The sequence below is a fragment of the Cydia amplana genome, chromosome 18, assembly GCF_948474715.1.
Source record: "Cydia amplana chromosome 18, ilCydAmpl1.1, whole genome shotgun sequence".
Classification (NCBI taxonomy): Eukaryota; Metazoa; Arthropoda; class Insecta; order Lepidoptera; family Tortricidae; genus Cydia; species Cydia amplana.
In genome coordinates, this window is record NC_086086.1 from 15,279,451 (window position 1) to 15,302,740 (window position 23,290).

At 41.6% G+C, this 23,290-nt stretch overlaps 2 protein-coding genes across 2 annotated transcripts; one reads left to right on the plus strand and one right to left on the minus strand.

The window, feature by feature from the left end:
* Positions 1 to 123: 123 nt before the first annotated feature.
* Positions 124 to 10,278, minus strand: LOC134656316 (myogenesis-regulating glycosidase-like). The gene is made up of 10 exons (XM_063511827.1): positions 10,194 to 10,278; positions 8,556 to 8,672; positions 7,327 to 7,536; positions 6,298 to 6,958; positions 5,864 to 6,056; positions 5,204 to 5,313; positions 4,898 to 5,047; positions 4,013 to 4,136; positions 792 to 948; positions 124 to 419 (listed from the first exon to the last, which is right to left on the minus strand). The coding sequence occupies exons 1-10, from the start codon at positions 10,216 to 10,218 to the stop codon at positions 151 to 153; spliced, it is 2,016 nt and encodes a 671-aa protein (XP_063367897.1). The 5' UTR covers positions 10,219 to 10,278; the 3' UTR covers positions 124 to 150.
* An 820-nt stretch (positions 10,279 to 11,098) lies between these two features.
* On the plus strand, positions 11,099 to 20,620 carry LOC134656317 (myogenesis-regulating glycosidase-like). Its single transcript, XM_063511828.1, has 9 exons — positions 11,099 to 11,133; positions 11,753 to 11,854; positions 12,326 to 12,493; positions 13,349 to 14,202; positions 14,628 to 14,737; positions 15,395 to 15,544; positions 16,429 to 16,534; positions 17,686 to 17,842; positions 20,439 to 20,620. Exons 1-9 carry the CDS (start codon positions 11,109 to 11,111, stop codon positions 20,618 to 20,620), a joined length of 1,854 nt encoding a protein of 617 aa, XP_063367898.1. The 5' UTR covers positions 11,099 to 11,108.
* The last annotated feature ends 2,670 nt before the right edge of the window (positions 20,621 to 23,290 follow it).

A 23,290-nucleotide genomic window follows, 5' to 3' on the forward strand; every position in this document is an offset into this window, starting at 1 on the left:
GGTACCTACTTACCTACATCTGTAAAATCGTTTAGGAAAAACAGAAAAATCCACAAATCATTTTATTTCTTAACTTTACCAATAAATATCCCTAATTATTTACAAAATAATCACCAAATATACAAACAAATTTTTAATAATTTATGATGATCAATGGTACAACAGTCCAAGCATCAGAACAACAGCGAGCAAAATGACCGACACTTGGCTATGGCTTGCCGCGTCTGGCTCAGTTTTGCGTACAAAGAACGCTAGATCATCTATAGGCACACTATGCCCCCTGATCCAACTAGGCCCAGTGTGCACTATGCTGTTGTCACCCTTTTCTAGCCATTCGCCTTCGGGTAGGTAGATGTCGCGAGACGTCGCGTTTTCAACGAGGATCGGCGCGACTATGATGTCTTCTCCTAGGAGGTATTCTGAAAAGGAAAATTGTTTTGAATGCATTTCATAAGGTAGTATTTTTCCTCTACGTGTTGGATCTATATCCCCACGCAAGCCTATCAAAAGACCGGGATTTCTAGGCACGTGAAATCCAAGGAGATACAATAATATGACACATTTCGAAAAATATTTAATAGGCTTTCGTTACTTTTATGAAATTTTGTGTCGTCTCAAAACTTATGAACAGACGAGGTAGATGATTTAGGCTTTTGGCTGCTCGGCCGAGACGTGGCGCGAGCAGTGTCGTTTTTTTGAAGAGATCGACTTTCAGCACTGACTCATATAATGATGATTGTTAGTAGGTGGCTAAAGGCAATTGTACAGGAATAAATGGTAAAGTTACTCACGGTCCCAGATAGTGAGTGCTTGGGCGTCATTGGGCGCGATCCACCACAGCGGGCCGTTAACGGGGCGTCCGTCTATAACTGAAGCATTCATGGCGGCTTGGATGTGCGTGGCGTACTCGGCGTGAAGTTTCGTGTACTTCAAGCTTATTTCTGATGTCTGGAAATGAAATATAATAAGTATGATTTGTCTCCTAGTTAAAGAAGAAAGAAAGAAGGAAAATACATCTTTAACGCCACAACATATTACATAATAGAAATGAAAACATACAGGCATAAAAAAAACATTGGACGCTAAAATAGGACCCCAACTCAGCATAATGCCGCGGCAATCCGTGGCGCTGGTTATAAGGACGGCGTCGACATCCCTCTCGAGCCATCACTATGAGTAGATTCTTACTATAGGTATTAGCTGTTAGGTAGAGTTACGTACAGTAGGAAATCTAATCAAACGCCGTAACCCAGGTGTAGGTACCCAAACGGGTACAATTGAACAGCACAATTTATACCAGTTCGACAAAGTGGTCTATTTTGTTCGTCATTTTGGCCATGGAACCTTTTAAAGCAAACTTCTTTAGTTAGCTTTTTAATACTTTGTCAATGACTAACTATAAAACTAATTAACAAACTACGCAGAGCAGACACAATACGTATTTTTTATCAATGCATATTTAATTATGATAATTAGCATAATCAAAGTTTTTACGATTCTGTAAATCGGTATTAAAGTTTGCTGATGTAACGATTTGCCTTCATTTTAATACAATGGCTTATACATGCAGTCATACATAATCTACCTATAGGCCACTTTTTGTGCCGCAGACGTTCATTCTAAATGTAGGCGCAAAGGTAGGGCCCGGCCACATGTCAGCGGTGCGGCGCCGCCGCCGCCACGCGGCGCGGCACCGCAGAAATCTGCGGCACCGCAAACCGCTCTGCGGCGACGCCCGCCGCAACGCAAAATTTTGCGGTGCCGCGCTGCGGCGCCGCAAAGCGGTGCGCGGCGCCGCGCGCGGTGCCGCAAAGCGGTGAGTTTCGCCGCGCGCGGTGCCGCCGAGCGGCGTGCGGCGCCGCAGATTTCTGCGGTGCCGCGCCGGTATTTTCTTTTGAAATGATTTGCATCTTCATTCATTATACGAAGATATGGGAAGATATAGGGACATTTGAAACAATTTGACCCGAAGCACCATTAAATAAAAAAAAAGCGGCCAAGTGCGAGTCGGACTCGCCCATGAAGGGTTCCGTATTTAGGCGATTTATGACGTATTAAAAAAAAACTACTTGCTAGATCTCGTTCAAACCAATTTTCGGTGGAAGTTTACATGGTAATGTACATCATATATATTTTTTAGTTTTATCATTCTCTTATTTTAGAAGTTGGGGGGGGGGGGACACACATTTTACCACTTTGGAAGTGTCTCTCGCGCAAACTATTCTGTTTAGAAAAAAATGATATTAGAAACCTCAATATCATTTTTGAAGACCTATCCATAGATACCCCACACGTATGGGTTTGATGAAAAAAAAATTTTGAGTTTCAGTTCGAAGTATGGGGAACCCCAAAAATTTATTGTTTTTTTTCTATTTTTGTGTGAAATTCTTAATGCGGTTCACAGAATACATCTACTTACCAAGTTTCAACAGTATAGTTCTTATAGTTTCGGAGAAAAGTGGCTGTGACATACGGACGGACAGACAGACGGACAGACAGACGGACAGACAGACGGACAGACAGACAGACAGACATGACGAATCTATAAGGGTTCCGTTTTTTGCCATTTGGCTACGGAACCCTAAAAAGCGGCCAAGTGCGAGTCGGACTCGCCCATGAAGGGTTCCGTATTTAGGCGATTTATGACGTATAAAAAAAAACTACTAACTAGATCTCGTTCAAACCAATTTTCGGTGGAAGTTTACATGGTAATGTACATCATATATTTTTTTTAGTTTTATCATTCTCTTATTTTAGAAGTTACAGGGGGGGGGGACACACATTTTACCACTTTGGAAGTGTCTCTCGCGCAAACTATTCAGTTTAGAAAAAAAGCGGCCAAGTGCGAGTCGGACTCGCCCATGAAGGGTTCCGTATTTAGGCGATTTATGACGTATAAAAGAAAAACTACTGCAGCGCGGCACCGCAAAATTTTGCGTTGCGGCGGGCGTCGCCGCACAGCGGTTTGCGGTGCCGCAGATTTCTGCGGTGCCGCACCGCGCGGCGGCGGCGGCGCCGCACCGCTGACATGTGGCCGGGCCCTTACGCTCCGTAGCGATCGAAACGCAACTATTACTGTCGCACTAATATGTAAGTAATATGCCTTTCACCAAAGGCATATTACGTAAACTAAGCGTTGTCCAGCGCGCGCTAGAGAGAAAACTGGTGGGGATCACATTGAGACCGTAAAACGAATGAGTGGCTGAGACAGCAGAGCAAGGTCACGGATGTTGTAAAACGCGTAGCCAGTTTGAAGTGGGAATGGGCTGGTCATATGGCACGAAAGACCGACTCGTGGAGTAAAAGAATACTCGAGTGGCGACCATGGGGGGAAGAACGTCCTCCAAGTAGACCCAATATGCGTTGGGAAGACGACACCAAAAGGGCTGCGGGGATGAGATGGCTCCAGGTTGCACAGAACCGTGACGAATGGAGAAGAATGAAGGAGGCCTACACCCGAAGGGTAGAAAAGGGCTAAAGAGAGAGAGAGAGAGAGAGAATATGTAAGAGTGATAGAAACACAAAGCGTTTCGTTGTCGTAACGATAGCGATTGTCACCTTAACTAGGCCGGCAGGTTACGAACTGCTATCAGGCTACGGCTGGCAAGAAGTGTCGGTAGATCAGAGTATAGTTTGTAGCTTTCTAATAGACCCCGAAGGCTAATCCTATTGTCTATTGTTCAGTAAAACCGCACGTGCTACTTACTTGCAAAAAAGGGTCCTAGTTATTCTATTTGGCACCCGAGCGCGGGCTAGTCCAACGCTCAAAAAACCAGTGTAGGTGCGCTCTCCGATAACGCGCCTTTGTTACGCATCTCGATGACACATTTTAGACTGGTTCTGTAGCGTTCGACTCGCCGGCACTCAGTAACCGAAGTACCGATTTTTTATGCAGGTGGTTGTGGCACGTGGCACGAGCGGTTTTACTTAACAATAGACAATAGGATTAGCCTTCGGGGTCTATTAGAAAGCTACAAACTATACGCCCGGAGCTGTGGGAGTGGAGACTGACCTCGTTATCGAAGCCCCAGGGTACGAAGGAGAACTGCATGGCTGGCAGGAACGTGTTGGCCTGCACCCATCTGATGAACAGCTGCTTCGTTGGCAGACCAGAGTCAGGGTTTCCCAAGTTGAACCTACGGGAATATAAGAAATTGCTTAATTTTCATTTATCATTTTCATTATCAGTATTAGCATAGAGAAAAAAATACATAGAGTGCTCACTCCATACATCAGTTTTAGTACCAAAAAGACTAATAGCATCTAGCATCGAGTAGCGGAACTATCAGTACTGCTACTTGACAATAGATGTTGCTACATGAAATCCGACCGGAAAGTCTTATGCTGTTGAGATAAGACTTTCCGGTCGGTGCTACATCTATTGTCAAGTAGCAGTACTGATAGTTCCGCTACTCGATGCTAGATGTAGACACTGAAATTAATAGTCTGAACTGATGTATGGAGTGAGCACTCTATGTATTTTTTTCTCTATGGTATTAGGATTATTAATAGTGCAAATGGTGGCAGTTCCTCAAACAGGCAAAGGAACGCTCGTGTAGGGCGGACTAGTGATTTTCGGTAAAGAAAAGATTTGGCCAAAGGGTGTCAAATTTGGCTGCTCCGTAGCCGGCTCCCTAATACCGAGTTATAGTTTTAGATTATGCAATATGTATGCTAGTTTTAAGGGGTATGATCCACCTAAGCCCGTAAGCAATCAAGCTGCCGACGGTACCGGTCATTGGTACAATACAATTTGGTTGCCAATTGCCAACCACCTAGCTACACGATCGAAAACTGCGAAGTTGTCGGAAGCCTCGTTGCAGTCGTTGCTGACCATGTACCTAGTAGGAGCTTCAGGTTCCTGAGAAAACATATCTATTTTTATTATTCGTCTTACCCGTTGCCACCAATCATGTCAGGCAGCACCATTGTGTAGCCGTTCAAGTTCATCTGGAACGTAGTCGTGATAACGGTGGAGAGACCGTTGGTGAGGCCCCAGATGGAATCTCGGTCCACCATGCGCACGAAGATCGGGAGATTCTGGGTTCTGAAAAAAGTTTTGGATGAGATTTAGTTAGGTAACCTAACCTATATTACCTATAATTTATATTAATATATGTGAATTAATGTAATTAAATTTATGAATTAATGTAAGGCCCGATACAAGCACTATTTAGCAAACGGGTCAGTGATAAATACTTACTGGAAGCCCGTGCGTACTTCGATCATGTTGCCGAATCGCGCGCAGGTCCTCACGTACGCCTGCGTGATGTGGTGCGGGTGGAGGTCCACGTCTCCGGTCTGGACTGGCACCTGTATTAGGAATATGAAGTAGTGTTTAATACAAAACATATATAGCTGGTCAACCAAATCTTGTCAGTAAAAAAAGGCGCGAAATTCAAATTTTCTATGGGACGATATCCCTTCGCGCCTACATTTTTCAAATTTGCCGCCTTTTTCTACTGTCAAGATCTGGTTGACCAAGTATAGAGTGTAAACTTAGCTTAAGTATTTTTATTATATAGCAACACATTTGTAGTTGCCTTAAAAAATTATATGGCAACTCTCCCTCTTCGTTCTCGATCCGAACTAACCGACACGTCCCGCGATCACTGTAATTTTATTTAATTCAAAACTTCAATAAAAGTTAATTAAAACATAAAAGCGCATTTTGTATTCTCCAAGTAGTAAAGGGGCCATTTGGTCGGGCACTTGGTGCTAAGAGGAACAAAGAATGATCTTCCCTGCCCCTCTTAAAGTCTGGCGGAACGGCCTTTTAAGTGGTTGCTTTCCTTCCGCTGGACACTTTCTAGGAGTAAAATTTTGATAAAGTTGATGTATGAATCTTCACAACAATTGTTACCTGAGGAGAAAAGCTAGCTTCTCCAGCGTCGAATTTCAGACTGTCGATATCATAGGTATCCACAAGCAATTTCACACGTTGGTACCACCATTCGGCTGCGGTGGGATTGGTGAAGTCGATATAAGCAGCGACCGATCCGTTGTTGTTCCACCAAGAGGTATCCGGACTGCCGTCTTCGTTCAAAACCAGATAGCTAGAAAGAAAGCAGTTATGGTATTTCAGGATTCCAGGGTTCACACATAGAAAAGCGAGGATCAGAATCTTAGAGGGTCAGTTGTGTTATCTTAGATGGGAGCCTTGGGGCAAGGACGTCCATGGGTTTTTTGATCTCATTTGTATGGAGTCGGCACTAAAATATGTCTAAAAGTAGTCATATAAAGCCTAAACTTGAAGAGAGATTTAAACTTATTATCTTAAGTTTTAAGGTAACTCACCCCGCAGCCAAAGCATCAGAATACCACGGCTCACAATTCTGATTAATGAAGGGATGTATCCAAATAGTAGCGCGGTATCCCATCGCCTTAATATCCTGCACAAATTTCTTCATATCACTGAACTTCTTCACGTCCACTGTCAATGACCCATAGCAAACTTCCCAAAGATCGTCGATTTCTAGCTGCGCATTGGCAAAACCTCTACTATTTATCTCTTCAGCGTACTTCATAAGGTTAGTCTCATCTATGTCTCTTGCGAACTGAGCCCATGTGGACCAGATAGGGTGCTGGATCATTCTGAAATCCGGTACCCCAGATGGCCAGCCTAAATAGTTCTTCAAGGCATGCTGATGAGCCGCTTTTACATCAGAAAGGAACCAGAGGTCGTACGAGAGCTCAGTATGGTTCCTCTTTGTCGAGTATGGTGCAGCGATTTGAGCTCCAAAACACATGTGGTTACTAGTAATATTATTGTAGTCGATGAATAGAGGGACTTGAGGGTGGACGTAGATGTATTCTCCGGCGGAGTTGAGCCAGTATCTCTCCATGATTGCTCCGTTGTCTTTTTCCCTAGTGTAGTAGGGAGCGTAGACTTGGGTGGACTTCTCTATCGGATATGTTTGGATGAGCTCCATTGGGCCACCGTACCAGTGTTTCGTACCTGAATAAAGAAACAGATTATTTGGCTTTTTAAGTCGATATAGAAATAGATTATAGATTTTATATGTAAGGTAAACGTACTGGTGCTCGACGCGGTCCCAGTACATGTCATCTTGAAACTTAAGTCATTGTCGATAGAGGTGACAGCAGGGTGTCATCTATTGGGCATTACCATGTCGAGCACTAGTACGTTTACCTTACATAAAGTAGTGATTTTCATGTTTTGTTTTTGTTAATTAAATTAGATTTAGAACCGTTGAATTTACGGTAGAGTCGACAGTAAAAGTACATCAAGAGGTAACGTAAAGAAAACTTGGCTGGCGATATACTTCCATCTCGAGGATCGCGTAGAACAAAGCAAGGTCTTACTGAAATCAAAGCAGTCTTCCAGCCTGGTCTGTTCATTAGCGTCCCAAACTATCTTGACTCCTCTGGCCCCCGCTGCCTCATCAACCACGGTGTGGACTGACAGCTCAGCCCCTGGTAAGGACAGCTGCATGCCGCCTTCTATCTCCTTGGATGACACGTACGTGGACATCAGGGTGCGGCCGATGGACGCTTGGAAGATGGTCTCATCGTCTGTAAATGCGGTATTAACTGCGAAAACGGTTGAAAGTAGGTACCTACATCAAAATTGAAAGTTTTTAAAATTAATTGAAAGAAAGTTATCATTCCAAAAACTCTAAGTTATGCATTATTATCATATTAACTCACTACCGTAAAATGGGGTGAGTAGGGTCAAAACTGAAATTCAAACCTCGATAACATTTTATTTTTACATATGAAAACTGAATGGTGTATATAATAAGTGTTCCGGATGTTTGTATTTTACTTTTTATTTTATTTTGGGTAGTTCCATTTCATAACTTTGACGATAAAGAGGAAAACCCACCTCACCCCGTAGTGCCTCGTATTTGAGGTGAGAGGGGTTTTCATACAAAGGTGATTTTGGAAGATTGTTGGATCGATTTTTATTTATTATGCGTATTACTATAGCTCCATTTTAAATTGGAATACATTATTTTTGTAGCATTAGCCTTAAAATCCCTTCTCAACCCCCTCTCAAACCTTCTGAATGGGGAGCCATTCATAACCCACCTCTCCCCGCGAAACCTACTCACCCCGGTTTTACGGTATATTAAGGGTGAAATCACATCTGTCAGCATCGAGCCGCATTTTATATATGAGAAATCGCTCGTTAGTATGAAGATGCGTACGCATCGGAAAGCTGAAAGCATGCGTACGCATCTTCATACTAACGAGCAATTTCTCATATATAAAATGCGGCTCGATGCTGACAGGTGTGATTCCACCCTAAGACAAATGAGTTACATTAGGCGAGAGCTGAGCGGTGAATGACTCAAACCCGATAAGTGAGTATGTGTGCTTGTGAAATCGGCTAGCCATAAAGTTACAGTGTCTTGTCTAGAGGTGACCCTACTCCTTGATTTTAATGGTAGGTACTTATTGACACACGGGGTAGACTGGCTTATGTTTTTGTGTATTTGGGCGGCGAGAGTTGTAATTTTAGGGTGGCAATATCTTATTGTACCCTATATGCTATAGGACTTAAAATTAACAAGGGACGAGTTGTTTACCTTTGATGATCGCCAAGGAGAATCCTCCAGTGAGTTGGGGCTCCAGTGAGAGCGTGACATCTTCCTGCCGCGTTGTCAGCGTGGCGGAGTGCGCGTGCGCACCCAGCGCTGCCACCGCTGCCGACACAAAATACTAGTTACTATTAAGGTTAACATTCTCTTCTTCTTAACCTATTAAAATGTCCCATTGCTGGTCAAATGCCCTTGATCTCCACAACAGACCTGCTCAGACTCTATACATCTAGCGCGACTTGAAGTATGCACGGACGGTCTGTTCTAATCTGGCTTCGGATCGAATATCTATTTTTTTTTTTTTTTAATATATATTGAAGCAAATGATTGCTTCGTGGTCTTATGCTGCATGCTGGCAGCATTTCCTCGCTGTATCGCAATACTAATTTGTTGATCGAGGAAGCTGCCAGCTCTACGGTCGTCGGTAACGTCCATCCTCTTTAAGATCTAAAAAGGCGCGGGCGCTCGTACCACACGGGCCAAGGGTCTCGACGCCAAACAATATAAAGTTGTAGGTATCTGATGCCGATAACTCAGTATAATAAGTATTGTCATGATAAGTTAGTGTAAGGCCTGAGTGGACGCTCGAGTTGGGCGTGCAGCGGGGCGGGGCGTGCGGCGTGCATGTTAAACAAATGCAAGCGTATAGTAGCGGCCTTAGTGCACGCTGCTCAAATTACTTGTAAGCCCGACGCCACGCTGCACGCCCCGCCGAACGCTCCGCTTCGAGCGTCCACTCAGGCCTTACACTTAGTGATACGACCTCCTGCAGATCAATGTCATCAATCACCGCGAGTGATCGTATCATATCATTATCAAAACCTAACGGATTTCAACAAGCAAAAAAGATAACTATAAACTTTATGTCTTGGCAATAAGAGATAATTATTTTTTTATTCTGATAAAACTATAGGTAGGTGCTATTTCTCCTACAAAACATTTTGAAAATACTCATTGATGAATGATTAGTCGGTAGGTAGTGTAGGTACACTCAGTGACTCACTGGCGGTAGATATTGATTCTTGACGGGTTTTGAACCCGTTTTGAACCATTATTAATACTCTTTCCAACGCCTACAACTACAATCAAGTGTTTACAAAAACACTTTACATAGGTATTCTTAAATGCAATAAATAGATAACCCATCAAGACCTTTAAGAACAAAGTATATCAAGTGACTATTTACCTATTTCATATTCTACATACTTTGACAGTACTAAAATTAAAAAAGCGACCCTAAACTATCTTAAGTTAAATTGATTTTCGTGCAAAGAAAAATAAAACTAACCGTCAAGGTATAGTCAGCATTAAGAGACTAAGCAGATAAGACAACGCGTCATAAGTATATATTATGTAAAACTACATATAATACGATTATGTCTATATATTTAAAATAAGTAGTGTGGAACAGAGATTTTGGAACGCAAACTGGAAGATTTTTCTCTGTTTGAAAAACTATTCAGTTACTAGCTACTTTTGATGTTGTCTGTACCCCGAGTATGAACTGTGCCATAGTTAAGAAAAGGCCAGCAATCCTAAGATAAAAGTTAATCAATTAATTGGTTAGTAAATTTTAATATCAATAAATAATTAGTGTTAATTATTTATACATTTTATAAATCTTACTCAACAGTATCCTGAGCGCCGCCATCTTTTGCAGAAGACTGACAAAAGTGGCAGAACCCAGCTAGAAGCCAATATAGATACCATATCGCCTCTTCAGATAAACAGCTCTCGATGGGACTGTATCATGGAGCTAAGTGCTTTGTCATGAATTACCTTGAATCTTTGTAGATATTTACAGCTAGGTAATAATAAATCATAATAATTTGTAGATATTTGTTTCTGGTTATTAGGGTCGCAGGCAATAAGTAGTTTATCGACAAATGCTAGCTAGTAGTTAAAAAAGTTTAAAACACGACGAAAAGTCACGTCATCATTTTCATACTTAGGTAATTTTTTAAGTTTAAACGGTTGTTGCTACGCCACTGACATATCGATATCGGGGTCCTATTGTTTCCCATAAAATTTTAGTCATAATGTATTGTTTGTCAGATTATCATTAGTCATAAAACTGAAACCGTTAACTTTTCAGGATTTTCGTAAGGTTATCCTATAGGTTAGGTTAGGTTTGTTTTATGGCAATCCTGAAAAGTGACGCTTTTCTGAACCAAATAAATTACCTATGACTACCGAAAATGTGGGCAAACAATAGGTACATTGGGTAAAGACTTAAAACTTTTCGGGAAACAATAGAGACCCATCGATATCATTTTGAAATCACAATGTAAGTTTGGATTAGCCTCCTATGTAGTTACACGCAATGACACGCATGTACTTAGGTATACCTACTAATAGTGCGAAGGACCTGTCAGCACTGCAATTAGATAAAGATAAAAAATTCCGCCATCACTCCTATCCCGTCATGGGATATGCTATCGACGTGATAAGCTTATCGCCCGGACAGATTGGGATATGTGAGATGATATATTGGGCGGAGGCTTTGACATCTTTAGTACAGTTTAGCGTGGGTCTTTGAAAATGAAGCTGTTCCTTTTGTTGGCAGGTAGGCAACCTTATGATACAAAATTTTTGGATTTTTTTATAACGTACGTAGGTAAGTAGGTAAATATAAAAAGTGGACTTTCCGAGCAGGACAATCAAATTCCTTACCAAACTTTTAGAAGAAGTCGTGCCCGGAATCGACAGCTGAACTAGATGGCGCCACGGCGTTATTACCTCCAGCATATAAATTTTCATATTTTTAATTTGAACCTTATTCTATAAGTAAATTGGAACGAATTTCTTATGTTTTATAAAGCAATGAAACAAAAGAAATGCTTCTTTATTTGGTTCATGAAAGGTTCAAATTAGATTGCACGAATATGTACATTGTAATCTCAGGAGGTTAAACATCCACTTTTTACAATCTACTTTAGCTGCCCGTATTCAAGGCACGTATTTCTCTTAGATTTTATACCTCTCCTACTAACACACTCACTGCCAGTGTGACTCGGCGGCTTCTCTGTTAGAAGGCGCTTTTCGCTACAAACCGGAACAAACTCGTTATCTTCTATAAGCGTAGCGTGTAGCTCGCACTGGCAGTGAATGGGTTGACTCTTAGACTGTATGCAGCGAACAATGAGAACCAGATACCAAGGCCTAACAATATTTTTTTTCAACAGGAGTGACGACAGTGCTGTGCGCTGCGCCGCGCGCCCAAAACACCAGGAATCTGCTGGTCAAAGAACATGCCGATGGTGGCTTCCATCTCACCATCGTTGACGGTAAGTAGTTTAACCCGTGGAGCGCCCTACCAAGACACGTGTGATGGTAACTCCATACTATTCTTGCGCTCCACGGGTTCCAGCTACTCATTCAGACCCAAGTACTTAAAAGACTTTTTTTAATTTTATTGTACTTATACAGCACCTTGTACAGCACTTTGATTTTTTTTTACGAACTTGTTAAAGGGCTCACAGACAAAACAAAACAGTCCTTTAGAAGTTCGTACACACCAATTTCGATAAGCGCAAAATTTGAAAACAAAATGATGGGTTTTCTATTAAGTCCTGGTACGCTATGACCACACAATTGTTGTAGGAGCTGGTCTGAATAAGAAAATAAGTATTATGGGTAGGACCTTGGACCTTAGGAGGATAATGTTTGCATTTCATGGAGACCCTACGATGGACGCTCCGCTGGTCGCCGTCGCTCGAGCATCCACTCAGTTTGCACTCCTTGTTTTTTTTTTTCAGATGCAGGAGTGTTGGACGTCCTGGGCATCTTAGGTCGCAACGTCGTCGTCGATGACTCCGTGACCTTTGACGTGACCTCAACCTTCGACGAGGGCAGCGGCGGTTACAAGATCACTGTGACCTGGGACGGACCTAGTGACAGGGTGTTTGAGGACTGCTTCAACTTTGGTAAGTTAATTAACTGAAATAAATTTTTAAATTTAAATAATCAAACATAATTAAAACAGCCGCCCATTGATTGAAACCCATTTTGCCGTTAATTGAAACCCATTTAAAAACCATCACGATAGACAACACTTTCAAATCAAAACGGACTCAAATCGGTTCGTCCGTTGGGGAAAGCCTACCGCGAACCACGTTCGACGTGTTACCTCCCTGTCACACTTACGTACGAATTTACAAGTGCGACAGAGAGGCAACACGTCGAACGTGGTTCGCGGTAGGCGCTAGACACGGCCCGATTCGAACTTTAAGATATGTCGAATATTACGTCTAGATACGATGTGGATTAGATATGTCAGTGTCAAAAGTGACGTTTTTTCAAACAAAAATTGTTCTCAAAAATTGCAAAGAACTCTCAATTTTATTCCCATTTAAATATCTTGACAGGTGATTTATTTGAAAGGGTATTTATTATTATCATGAGTACCTCCATGAGATACGGTTAGCAACAAGCCGTATCAGATTAAATAACCAACAAACACTTGACTTTTTGCAGACACATCTCGAACAAGATGATTAAGTATCTAAGTATTTTTAGTTTAAAATAAAACAAGTTTTAAGACGGATTATGTAAAAGTTCTAGTGTCCGACATGCTAAGCCCAATAGATGACCCCCTGCATGCTGATTTAAGTAAGGTGCCATTTCGTCTGCGGGAAATTTCAACTAATCGAAATATTTACCATGTTTTACATTATTAGCAGCAAGAGGACCATGTCATTGTCAAGTTCCTTGATAAAACAATTTATTATTTTATTGTATACTATCTACACGTTTAATAAAACCAATCTTACTATTCACAGGAAACAAACAATGGTACGCCGGTCCCGAACAGAAGGAGCAATACTGGCCCCTCCAGCACGCCAACCTGAATAAGTATTCCATCATCTCCAAAGAGGACGACAACGCCGCCGTCTCCGAACGCTACTGGCTCAACTCCGCCGGACACTACTTCTACGTTCACCCCGAAGCACCCCTCTTCGTGGACTACCACAACAGCCTAGACAACCATATATGCTTCATCGCTGAAGTCACCGCTCCTTACTCCACTAGACGCACTCACAACGTCCTCAAATACGACATCTGGCTATTCGAGAACGCCAAAGTAGCTCATCAACACGCTGTCGATACCTATCTAGGCAAACCATCAGGCATACCTGACTATCGCATGATCCAGTACCCGGTCTGGTCTACCTGGGCGAGATACTCCAGAGAAATCGACCAGGACAGTCTCTGGGCTTTCGCCAACGAGATTAATGATAGCGGATTCCCTAACGCTCAGTTCGAAATCGATGATCTCTGGGAAATCTGCTACGGATCCTTAACCGTTGATGAGACGAAATTGCCTGACCTTAAGAAACTTATCCAGGATATTAAAGGGTTGGGTTTTAGAGTTGCTTTGTGGGTGCATCCTTTTATTAACAAGGACTGCGATCCTTGGTATTCTGAGGCTCTGGAGAAAGGCTACTTTGTACTTAACGAAGAAGGTAGCCCTGATTCGACCTGGTGGAACAATAACGGCTCTCTTCCCGGTTACATTGACTTCACCAATCCGGAGGCAGCTGTGTGGTACAGCGGCCGGCTCCAAGACCTTCTCGATACCTACGATATTGACACGCTGAAGTTTGATGCTGGAGAGTCCAGCTGGTCTCCTCAAGTAAGTTTCAGCTTTATTTAAGTACAGATTAAGACCCTGCGTAAGATTTTTCGGTGTAGTTTTTGCAGGCATTATGCAATTATACAATTTTCCATGGTTAAGCTATAGGATTTGGGTTATTGTTACTCAATGCGTGGTCTTCGCAAGTTACTAGTAGGTACCTAAGGCATATAGAGAAGGATAAAATGAAAGAAGAAACTTTATTAGCCGTTTTTTAATTGCAAATATCTCGTACCAATGAACCTTAATTTAAATTATGTAATAGAAATAATAATTACACTTTCTATTGCATCTGGCATCCCAATATATTTTACTCTACGAGTATAAGATACCCAACAATTGTTAGGTATCTTATACTCGTAGCTACGGCCCGTGTTGAGACTTGAGGGTCCTCCACTGTTAACGTACACTTGTATTTGTGGTAGATCCCTGTACAAAATGGCGACATCGACCTTCACCCGGGACACATCGTGCAGACCTACGTCAGAGAAGTGGCCAAGTTCGGACCCGCAATCGAAGTACGATCCGGGATGAGGTACAGTCATACTAAAATGGAATATCAGTATCATACAGTTTTTTAGTCCGTCTATGCTGTTGCTGTATAGCAGTGGTTCCTAACCTGGGGGTAATTACCCCCGTAGGGGTAAAACTGGTATTTTACGGGGGTAATAAGCTAACCTAATATAACAATACAACAAACGTACACGTTTTATTTTTTTATTACCATTAGGAGGAGGGGTAAAATCAGGTTCCCTAGTCAGTCATAGGGGTGACCGGACTGAAAAGGTTAGGAACCACTGCTGTACAGACTTCGTAGCGAAAAACGTAAAAGTTTTTATGATATAGGAGGCAAACGTGCAGACCTATGGACTTTTGGTAAGCAATTACTGTAGCCCATGGACACCTGCAACACCAGAGGGGTCGCACGCGTTGCCGGAATTTAAGATGGGAGTGCGCTCTTTTTCTTGAAGGTCGTATCGGTCCGAAATGCTATAAACGTCGTATTTTCATGGGAATTCTACGTTTATGGTGGCACTCTCACACTCTGTGTCTTGCCAAACCGATACAGAGTTAGCTTTCACACTTTGTCTTTGGAAGTAAGACGGACTCACTTTGCACAGGCAAACTCTTGTCCCTTTGTAACCATCTCTGTTGCACAACCCTTTTTAATCCCCGTTTCTGGTGACCACAGGACCCAAGACCTGCCTGTATTCGTCCGGATGGTGGACAAAGACACGCTGTGGGACTTCAACAACGGCCTGGCGACTCTTGTTACCACACTCCTGTCTATGAACCTGAACGGTTATACGCTGGTATTGCCTGATATGATCGGAGGGAACGGGTAAGGAACTTTGGTGCATTTTAAAAGTTATGCATATTTCATATTTCATGATGTGACAATTATTTAATGAAATGATCGGATCGCCACATCATGAACTAACTAACCAAACCAGCTAACCTAGATAGAGTGCTAAGATGACATATCATGAAATTATCAGTCTATGAGCTGGGCACGGTCACGACTCATAAAATTAGTTACCACACTCTTGTTTTTGAACCTGAATGGTTAGAATTCTAACAACAAGTCGCAACTCATTTTCAGAACTCCCTAAAAAGCTTTTGTATTTAAAAATAAAACATTTTTCAATTTTTCTTTAAGTCATCATCATCATCTTCCTCGCATTATCCCGGCACTGCCACGGCTCATGGGAGCCTGGGGTCCGCTTCGTAACTAATTCCAAGAATTGGCGAAGTAGTGGCGTGTACTACATTATTTTGTTAAGTACCGTAAAACGGGGTGAGTAGGTTTCGCGGGGAGAGGTGGGTTATGAATGGGGAGAGAAGGTTTGAGAGGGGGGTGAGAAGGGATTTTAAGGCTACTGCTACAAAAATAATGTATTCCGATTTAAAATGGACCTATAGTAATACGCATAATAAAAAAAAATCGATCCAACAATCTTCCAAAATCACCTTTGTATGAAACCCCACTCACCCCAAATACGAGGCACTACGGGGTGTGGTGGGTTTTCCTCTTTATCGTCAAAGTTATGAAATGGAACTACCCAAAATAAAATAAAAACTAAAATACAGACGTCCGGAACACTTATTATTTACACCATTCAGTTTTCATATGTAAAAATAAAATGTTATCGAGGTTTGAATTTCAGTTTTGACCCTACTCACCCCATTTTACGGTATAACTATTTATATTTTACGTTTGTTTAGATACAACGAGAAGCCAAGCAAGGAGCTGTTCATTCGTTGGCTGCAAGCCAACGTGTTCATGCCGGCTCTGCAGTACTCCTTCGTACCCTGGGACCATGATGATGAGGTAATGAACACTAGCTGTGATGGCAATCTAAATACCGATGGCGAGCAAAAATATGTCGGACACCATCAGTTTGCGTCACTTTAAAATAATAATTCGCGCGATAGAAAGTCGTTTAAAAATTGGATACTATCGTCCTCGACCCTCGAGTCCCTCGTCTCATTTCACCATATTAAGAACCCATCAACGTGCACACTAGCGCCACTGCTATATAATCGTGATTATTTAAATTTAACGAAATATTTTTAAAATAAGGGGCCGCTACGTACTGTATCTTGTATTAAATCACCTTTTGAATGCATCATACTAGTTTCTATGTTGCTGGATTCGTCAATCTATGCGTCCAAAGTTAAAACGGCTGTTTTTATTTTGAGTTTATAGATTGACGAATCCAGCAACATTGAAACTAGTTTGATGTATTCAAAAGGTACTTTAATACAAGATACAGTACGTAACGGCCCCCTTTTTTAAAATATCTTTCGTTAAATTTAAATAATCACGATTATTTAGCAGTGGCGCTAGTGTGTACAACTGTACATTGATGGGCTCTTAAGTCGTTTAAAAAACTGGATATCGTCCTCGACCCTCGACCTATTTCACCATGTTATTTAAATACAGGAGTTTTCCTGATAGCTCGAATGACGTTGACATGTCCATAAGATTTCTATAAGAGTTTTGTTTGCCAATGCGATATCTCAAGGGTCCGATAAGTTCTGATAAATGATTGCATCATGTTGTGACAAGAAACGGCCATTCAAAATACAAAAATTGAGATAGACCAGGTATATGTTATCTATCTCTCTCAGCCACTGCTCTCAGCAGAAAGTGTCTCTAAAGCAGGGGTTCCCAAACTTTTTTAGGCATGCCCCCTGCTGCTTAAATTTAAGTTCCCCTTCGCTTCGATGCAAGGAAACAGAGAACTATTGGGTAATCGTGTTCAAATTTCCCGAGGCCCCGCGCCCCCCTTAAAATGTGGTCGCGCCCCCCTTCCATATTAGTGCGACAGAGACAGTTGCGTTTCGTTCGCTACAAGTTCGCTACGGACCGTAAACGATTGGCACGTGGCTAAGGTACCATGGCAATAGAGACGACAAATGGGTACTAGAGTAAGGCTTCACTGCACTGGGTCGTTTACCTTAATCATTTGTTTACAGACGGTGGAAATCTGCAGGAAGTACACCCAGCTTCATGCCGACTATGCCGATGAAATTGTGGCAGCTATGGAGGCGTCTGTCAGAGATGGTACCCCTGTGAACGCGCCCATCTGGTGGCTCGACCCTACGGACGAGACAGCCCTTGCTACTTGGGATGGTAATACATTTGTATAGTAAGGTAGACTCGTTGACTATGCCGATGACATCGTGGCAGCTATGGAGGCGTCTGTCAGAGATGGTACCCCTGTGAACGCTCCCATCTGGTGGCTCGACCCTACGGACGAGACAGCCCTTGCTACCTGGGATGGTAGGTAATACATTTGTATAGTAAGGTAGACTCGTTGACTATGCCGATGGTATCGTGGCAGCTATGGAGACGTCTGTCAGAGATGGTACTCCTGTGAACGCGCCCATCTGGTGGCTCGACGGATGAGACATCCCTTGCTATACCTGGGTTGGTAATACATTTGTATAGTAAGGTCGTAGACTCGTTGTCAACCCTGAAAAAATCGTGTACATTCGACAAGCTGTGCAAAGTGGCGTATAATACGGAACAATATTTTGTTTCCTATTGAAGTTTCTATTAGCGGGTTTCTGTACTGGTGGTGTGGTTATAGAGGTTCTTCAAACTACTTTTTTTAAATTATAATTAAAATCTTACATTGGTTCCCTGTCCTTGACCCTGTCGGGCCACTTTCGGCACTTACCTCATTTGCCTGTAGCGTATTCAAAATACTTCAGGGATTATTGATGTACATTTTACTGCCATACTTCAGACTAATCGCTCGATTACCTAGAAGTGGCACTGACTAATGCCCTCATTACTAGACTATTAGATAGCGCCTCTGACAACAGGGCGATTCACAAAGCTACTGTTAGTTTTACAACTAACCAATCTTTAAAGAAAAATAATGTATTTAGGTACTAAGTCACCTGCAACGTGCCGTGTGGTGCCGGCATCAGAAAAGAATAGCACCACCCCATCTCGTCCCGTGGGTGTCGTATAAGGCGACTAAAGGAAAACTGGCGACAGATATGCATATGAGCAACGCTCGCCCGTATCCTTTTAGCGGGGTCCTTGCTCACAAGAGCTGTGCGCGCGCCACATCGAAAAAAAAAAGTCACCTGCTACAATATGGGGTCCGCTTGGCAACTAATCCCCGATGTTTCCCTTCACCGAAAAGCGACTGGTAAATATCGAATGATATTTCGTATGTAAGTTCCGAAAAACTCATTGATACAAGCCGGGGTTTGAACCTACGACCTCCGGATTGAAAGTCGCACGCTTCTTACGCTAGGCCACCAGCGCTTCAAATCCGTAACAAGCTGTTAAAATTGGTTCGGGCTCTGAGGGGCTACCGCGAAAATCGAAATTCGCAAATTGCGGGGATCTTTCTCTTTTACTCCAATGAGGGCGTGACAGAAAAAAAAAGAAAGAAAGCCCGCAATTTGCGAACTTCGATTTGGCTATAACCGCGAAAATCGAAGTTCGCAAATTGCGGGTAGGTATCTGTCTCTGTCTCTCTAATTACGCCTTCATTGGAGTAAAAGAGAAAGATGCCCGCAATTTGCGAAAATCGGTTTTCGCGGTAGCCCCTCTGGTTTGCTGTGAATTGTGAAAGGTTTGTGAATCGCATATGCTGTTTGTTTCACAAGTTAAGCGATCAGAAGTGGCAGTTGTTCCCATGGCGGACATGGACAATAGGAGATATATTTACAAAAACAGCATAATTAATGTAACTCGGCCTGACATTACGAGTGCAGTTGATGGAGTTTTTAACTTTTTTTTACCGTTTGAACCTTCAAGGATAAATGTATTTCTTTCTTACAACGTCACGTTGATTTTCTTTGGATTCTCTCACGATTACAAATTTTGTACTAAATATCATTTTAGTACAATAGGTTCGCGAAATGACAATTAAGTAGTAGTAGTAGTAGTAAAACACTTTATTGTACAAAAATCAGAACAAAACAGGAAAAATAAAATTCGTAATTAGTACAAAGGCGAACTTATCCCTTTAAGGAATCCCTTCCAGTTAACCTTTGAGCAATTGAGGGAGAATTGGAGACGGTAGACATCCGTACTGTACCTACAATTAAATGTATCTAAATTAAATTTTAGACACAAAACAAATGTAGAGACGTCAGATTTAATTTACCTAAAATTCACTGCATCGAGCAAGATTCGAATTTCGAACCTTTCGAGGCCGATCGAATCAGTGCAGTGGTTCGGTTGGTTGGTTAATTGGTACCTAGATGTCGCTATTCGCTTTCCCTAAGGCGTAAAAATAAAAGCAAAAATAATTGAGAGACCCCATTTTCTATATGGGAAACTCGTGAAAGTTTTATAGTAGTTTATGCAACAGTGATATAATAAGGGTTATATATATAATATTATAAGCTGTTGCATACATTACTTTTTGTATGACAGCTGCACCCGACACAAAACAGTTGAGACTAAGAAAATGGGTTACTTTGTATGAATTTTTATATTTATTATGCACACAGCAAAACATAGAGAAGTTATTATTGTAAATGAAAACATACCTCTTTCAATCAAGATGATCGGAAGTTGTATCTTTAAAAAAAATAAAGCAGTTGTATTATACTCATAAGATGACTGCTAGCAGTCATCTTATGAGCCTATAGACCACCTATAGACAAATCATTCAAATGACATTGCTTTAGATATCACTTTAAGTGCTGGAGTAGAAAAAATGTTTTATGTATTTTAAATTTTAATATGTTTCCAGAGTTCCTCCTGGGTGAGAAGATCCTGGTAGCACCCGTGCTGGAGCAGGGAGCGGTGTCCCGCGCAGTCTACCTGCCGCGCGGGACGTGGCGTGACGCCGACGGCGCGGTGTACGAGGGACCCGCCACCCTGGACTATCCGGCGCCTATCGACGTGCTGCCCTACTTCATTCTACAAAACTAATTTAAAAAGACCCCATCTGATCCCATGTTCCGTCAGTTCCGTGAATAAATTTCTGTACGGAACACTAAAAAATTAAAATAATTATAGTTTGTGTTAGTAGAATCTTTTACAGTTTAAGATTCTATTCCTAATAGACCAAGAAAAGTCTGCAACGATTTTGATAGCACACGCAGTGCAAGTGTTACCGTAGGTATGTATTTTTAAACGTCAAACTTTTATGACACTTGCATTGCGTGTGCTATCAAAATAGAATAAGAATTTATATCGTATAGTGTTTTTGAGTAACAATAAAGTTTTATTTAATTATATCTATGATTTTTCCATAAGAGGACTACTCTCACATTACCTTAAACTATAATAATGGTTTGGGTGTACCCACAAACTTTTTTTTTATATATTGGATTTTATAACAAGAAACCGTTTATTGAAATGTAGGTGAGGGTGGGGAGGGTCGATCCCTAGAGGACACTTGGTAAACTTCATTTTTAATCAAACCAAACGAGATACATTTTTTTGCACTGGTAACACTCATTCATTCGTTCCTAACTTCACGTTCTGTCAAGGCACTGTATTGGAAAAGTCAGTGGTTCAAAAATGGCGGACGGTGAAAGATTTTCTGCGTACTATATTCAATTTTCGGTAAGCTTTAACTGGATTTATTTTATAATATGAGATGGAAATGATGTTAGTAAGTGTGCTTATTTTATTTGTTGTTTATTGAAGTGATAATTAACTTGGATTACATTGATATACGCGAACACACGTTTCGAGTACGGCACGTTTTATAATCTTACTATGTATGGGGAGACTTTGTCTTTTTCTTCAGGGGAGATATGATTCCGGGATCATGTCACCTCCAAAGCGATCAAGTATACATTGTAATAAATTTACTTACAAAATGATTCATAGAGCTAGCATAAATATTTTCTTTTCTTTAGTAAATCATGCCGCAAAAGTACGACCAGAGAAACACTGATTTAAACTTTCAAGGTTTTTGACTCATTATTGTTTATTAAAACGGGATTTAATGGCGTATAATTCAGTTTTTAATTATACAACCGACTCCGAACTCCGAAAACGGAATTATCCCCGTGGCCTTTGAAAAGACTAACTAAAGTTGACATCAACATTTTACGAACTACCCGCACTTGGTCTTGTTTATCAAGTTAAACGTTTTACACACAGGGGATGTTACTCGGTCGACAAACAACACTTATAACGATATTTGGTTTTCAACCGGCGATATTTGTTTTTATGGATGAAATGCTATTTCAATGGCTTTCCGACCTTATGTACTATAGAACCGACGGTCCATAGAAAGGATTTTAGGATTATGCAGCTCAAACACCGTCCTCGAAACGTGAGCAGTAAATTTCTAAACTTATTTATTATAGTAAACAATAACGACCAGAGATGGGTAAAAAATTTAAAATTGCTGTATCTGACGCTAAAATTTTTTTAACTTTTTTTTTGGTTCAAAAATTGATTCCCTATTTTATGTTGTTTTATGGATAATACGATTACATTGTTTTTTAAAAGTATAAGATTATGGATTAATATGTGTTTGATATCTTCATATATTAATTTTCTGTAGATAAAGTGAATAAATTAATGTAGATACTACCCTCGAAATATTGCCGCTTAAAATCTTTTTACCAAGTGTCCCCAAATCTGGAAGACTTGATCCCTTCGGCTTAGACATCTGATTACCGGAAGTACAACTTCAAAGCATGGAAGATGCAATATATATATATGTTTGCTGTGTATTTTACAAATTATAGTAGCGTGGTTCTATTTATTTTCTCAACAACCTCATTAAGCACTATCAAATTGTTAAAATGGGATCCCAGCAGGAAATCATTAAAATATCTCAGTTAAGTTGTTAGCGTGTGTTATTATGCCGTCCATCATGAGGGCGGAAACCGTTCTCAATACCTGTCCGTCCGTGTGAAGTTATTTATGAAGACAATCCTCGCTACTACACTAGGGGATCGCATCTCGTTTTGATAAGGGAGTTTATAAGATAAAAAACCGGACAAGAGCATGTCGGGCCATGCTCAATGTAGGATTCCGTATTTATAGTTACCCTACTTCAACCCCACATACCCTGATATATACTACCTTTAGGTACATTACTAAGCCAGATGACCGAACGAGTATGATTAGAACTTATAGATGGTCAAGCAAATCTTGTCAGTAGAAAAAGGCGCAAAATTCAATTTTTCTATGAGACGATATCCCTTCGCACCTAAATTTTTCAAATTTGCTGACAAGATCTGCTTGATCATCTGTTATTTTTGGTATGTTGTCGGGAACATAGATTTATAAAGCCGGCTTCCCACGGCCCGTTTTTTCACAGATCTGACCGCGCCTCTACAGGCCGAAGATCGTGGGAACGGTCGCATCCGACGAAGCCTGTCGTCACCCGTCCGATCCGTCGGGAGTCGGTAACTTCAAAGGCGCGTCGCGGCGCGGCGCGACGGTGCCTGTAGGGGCGCGCCTGCGTCGGTTCATTTCACCTGGGACAGCGCACAGGCCTCGTCGGATGCGACCGTTCCCACGATCTGTCGGCCTGTAGAGGCGCGGTCAGATCTGAGAAAAAACGGGCCGTGGGAAGCCGGCTTAATCAACCGCACAGGCATCCACAGGCGTGGCGCGATCCGGCCTGGC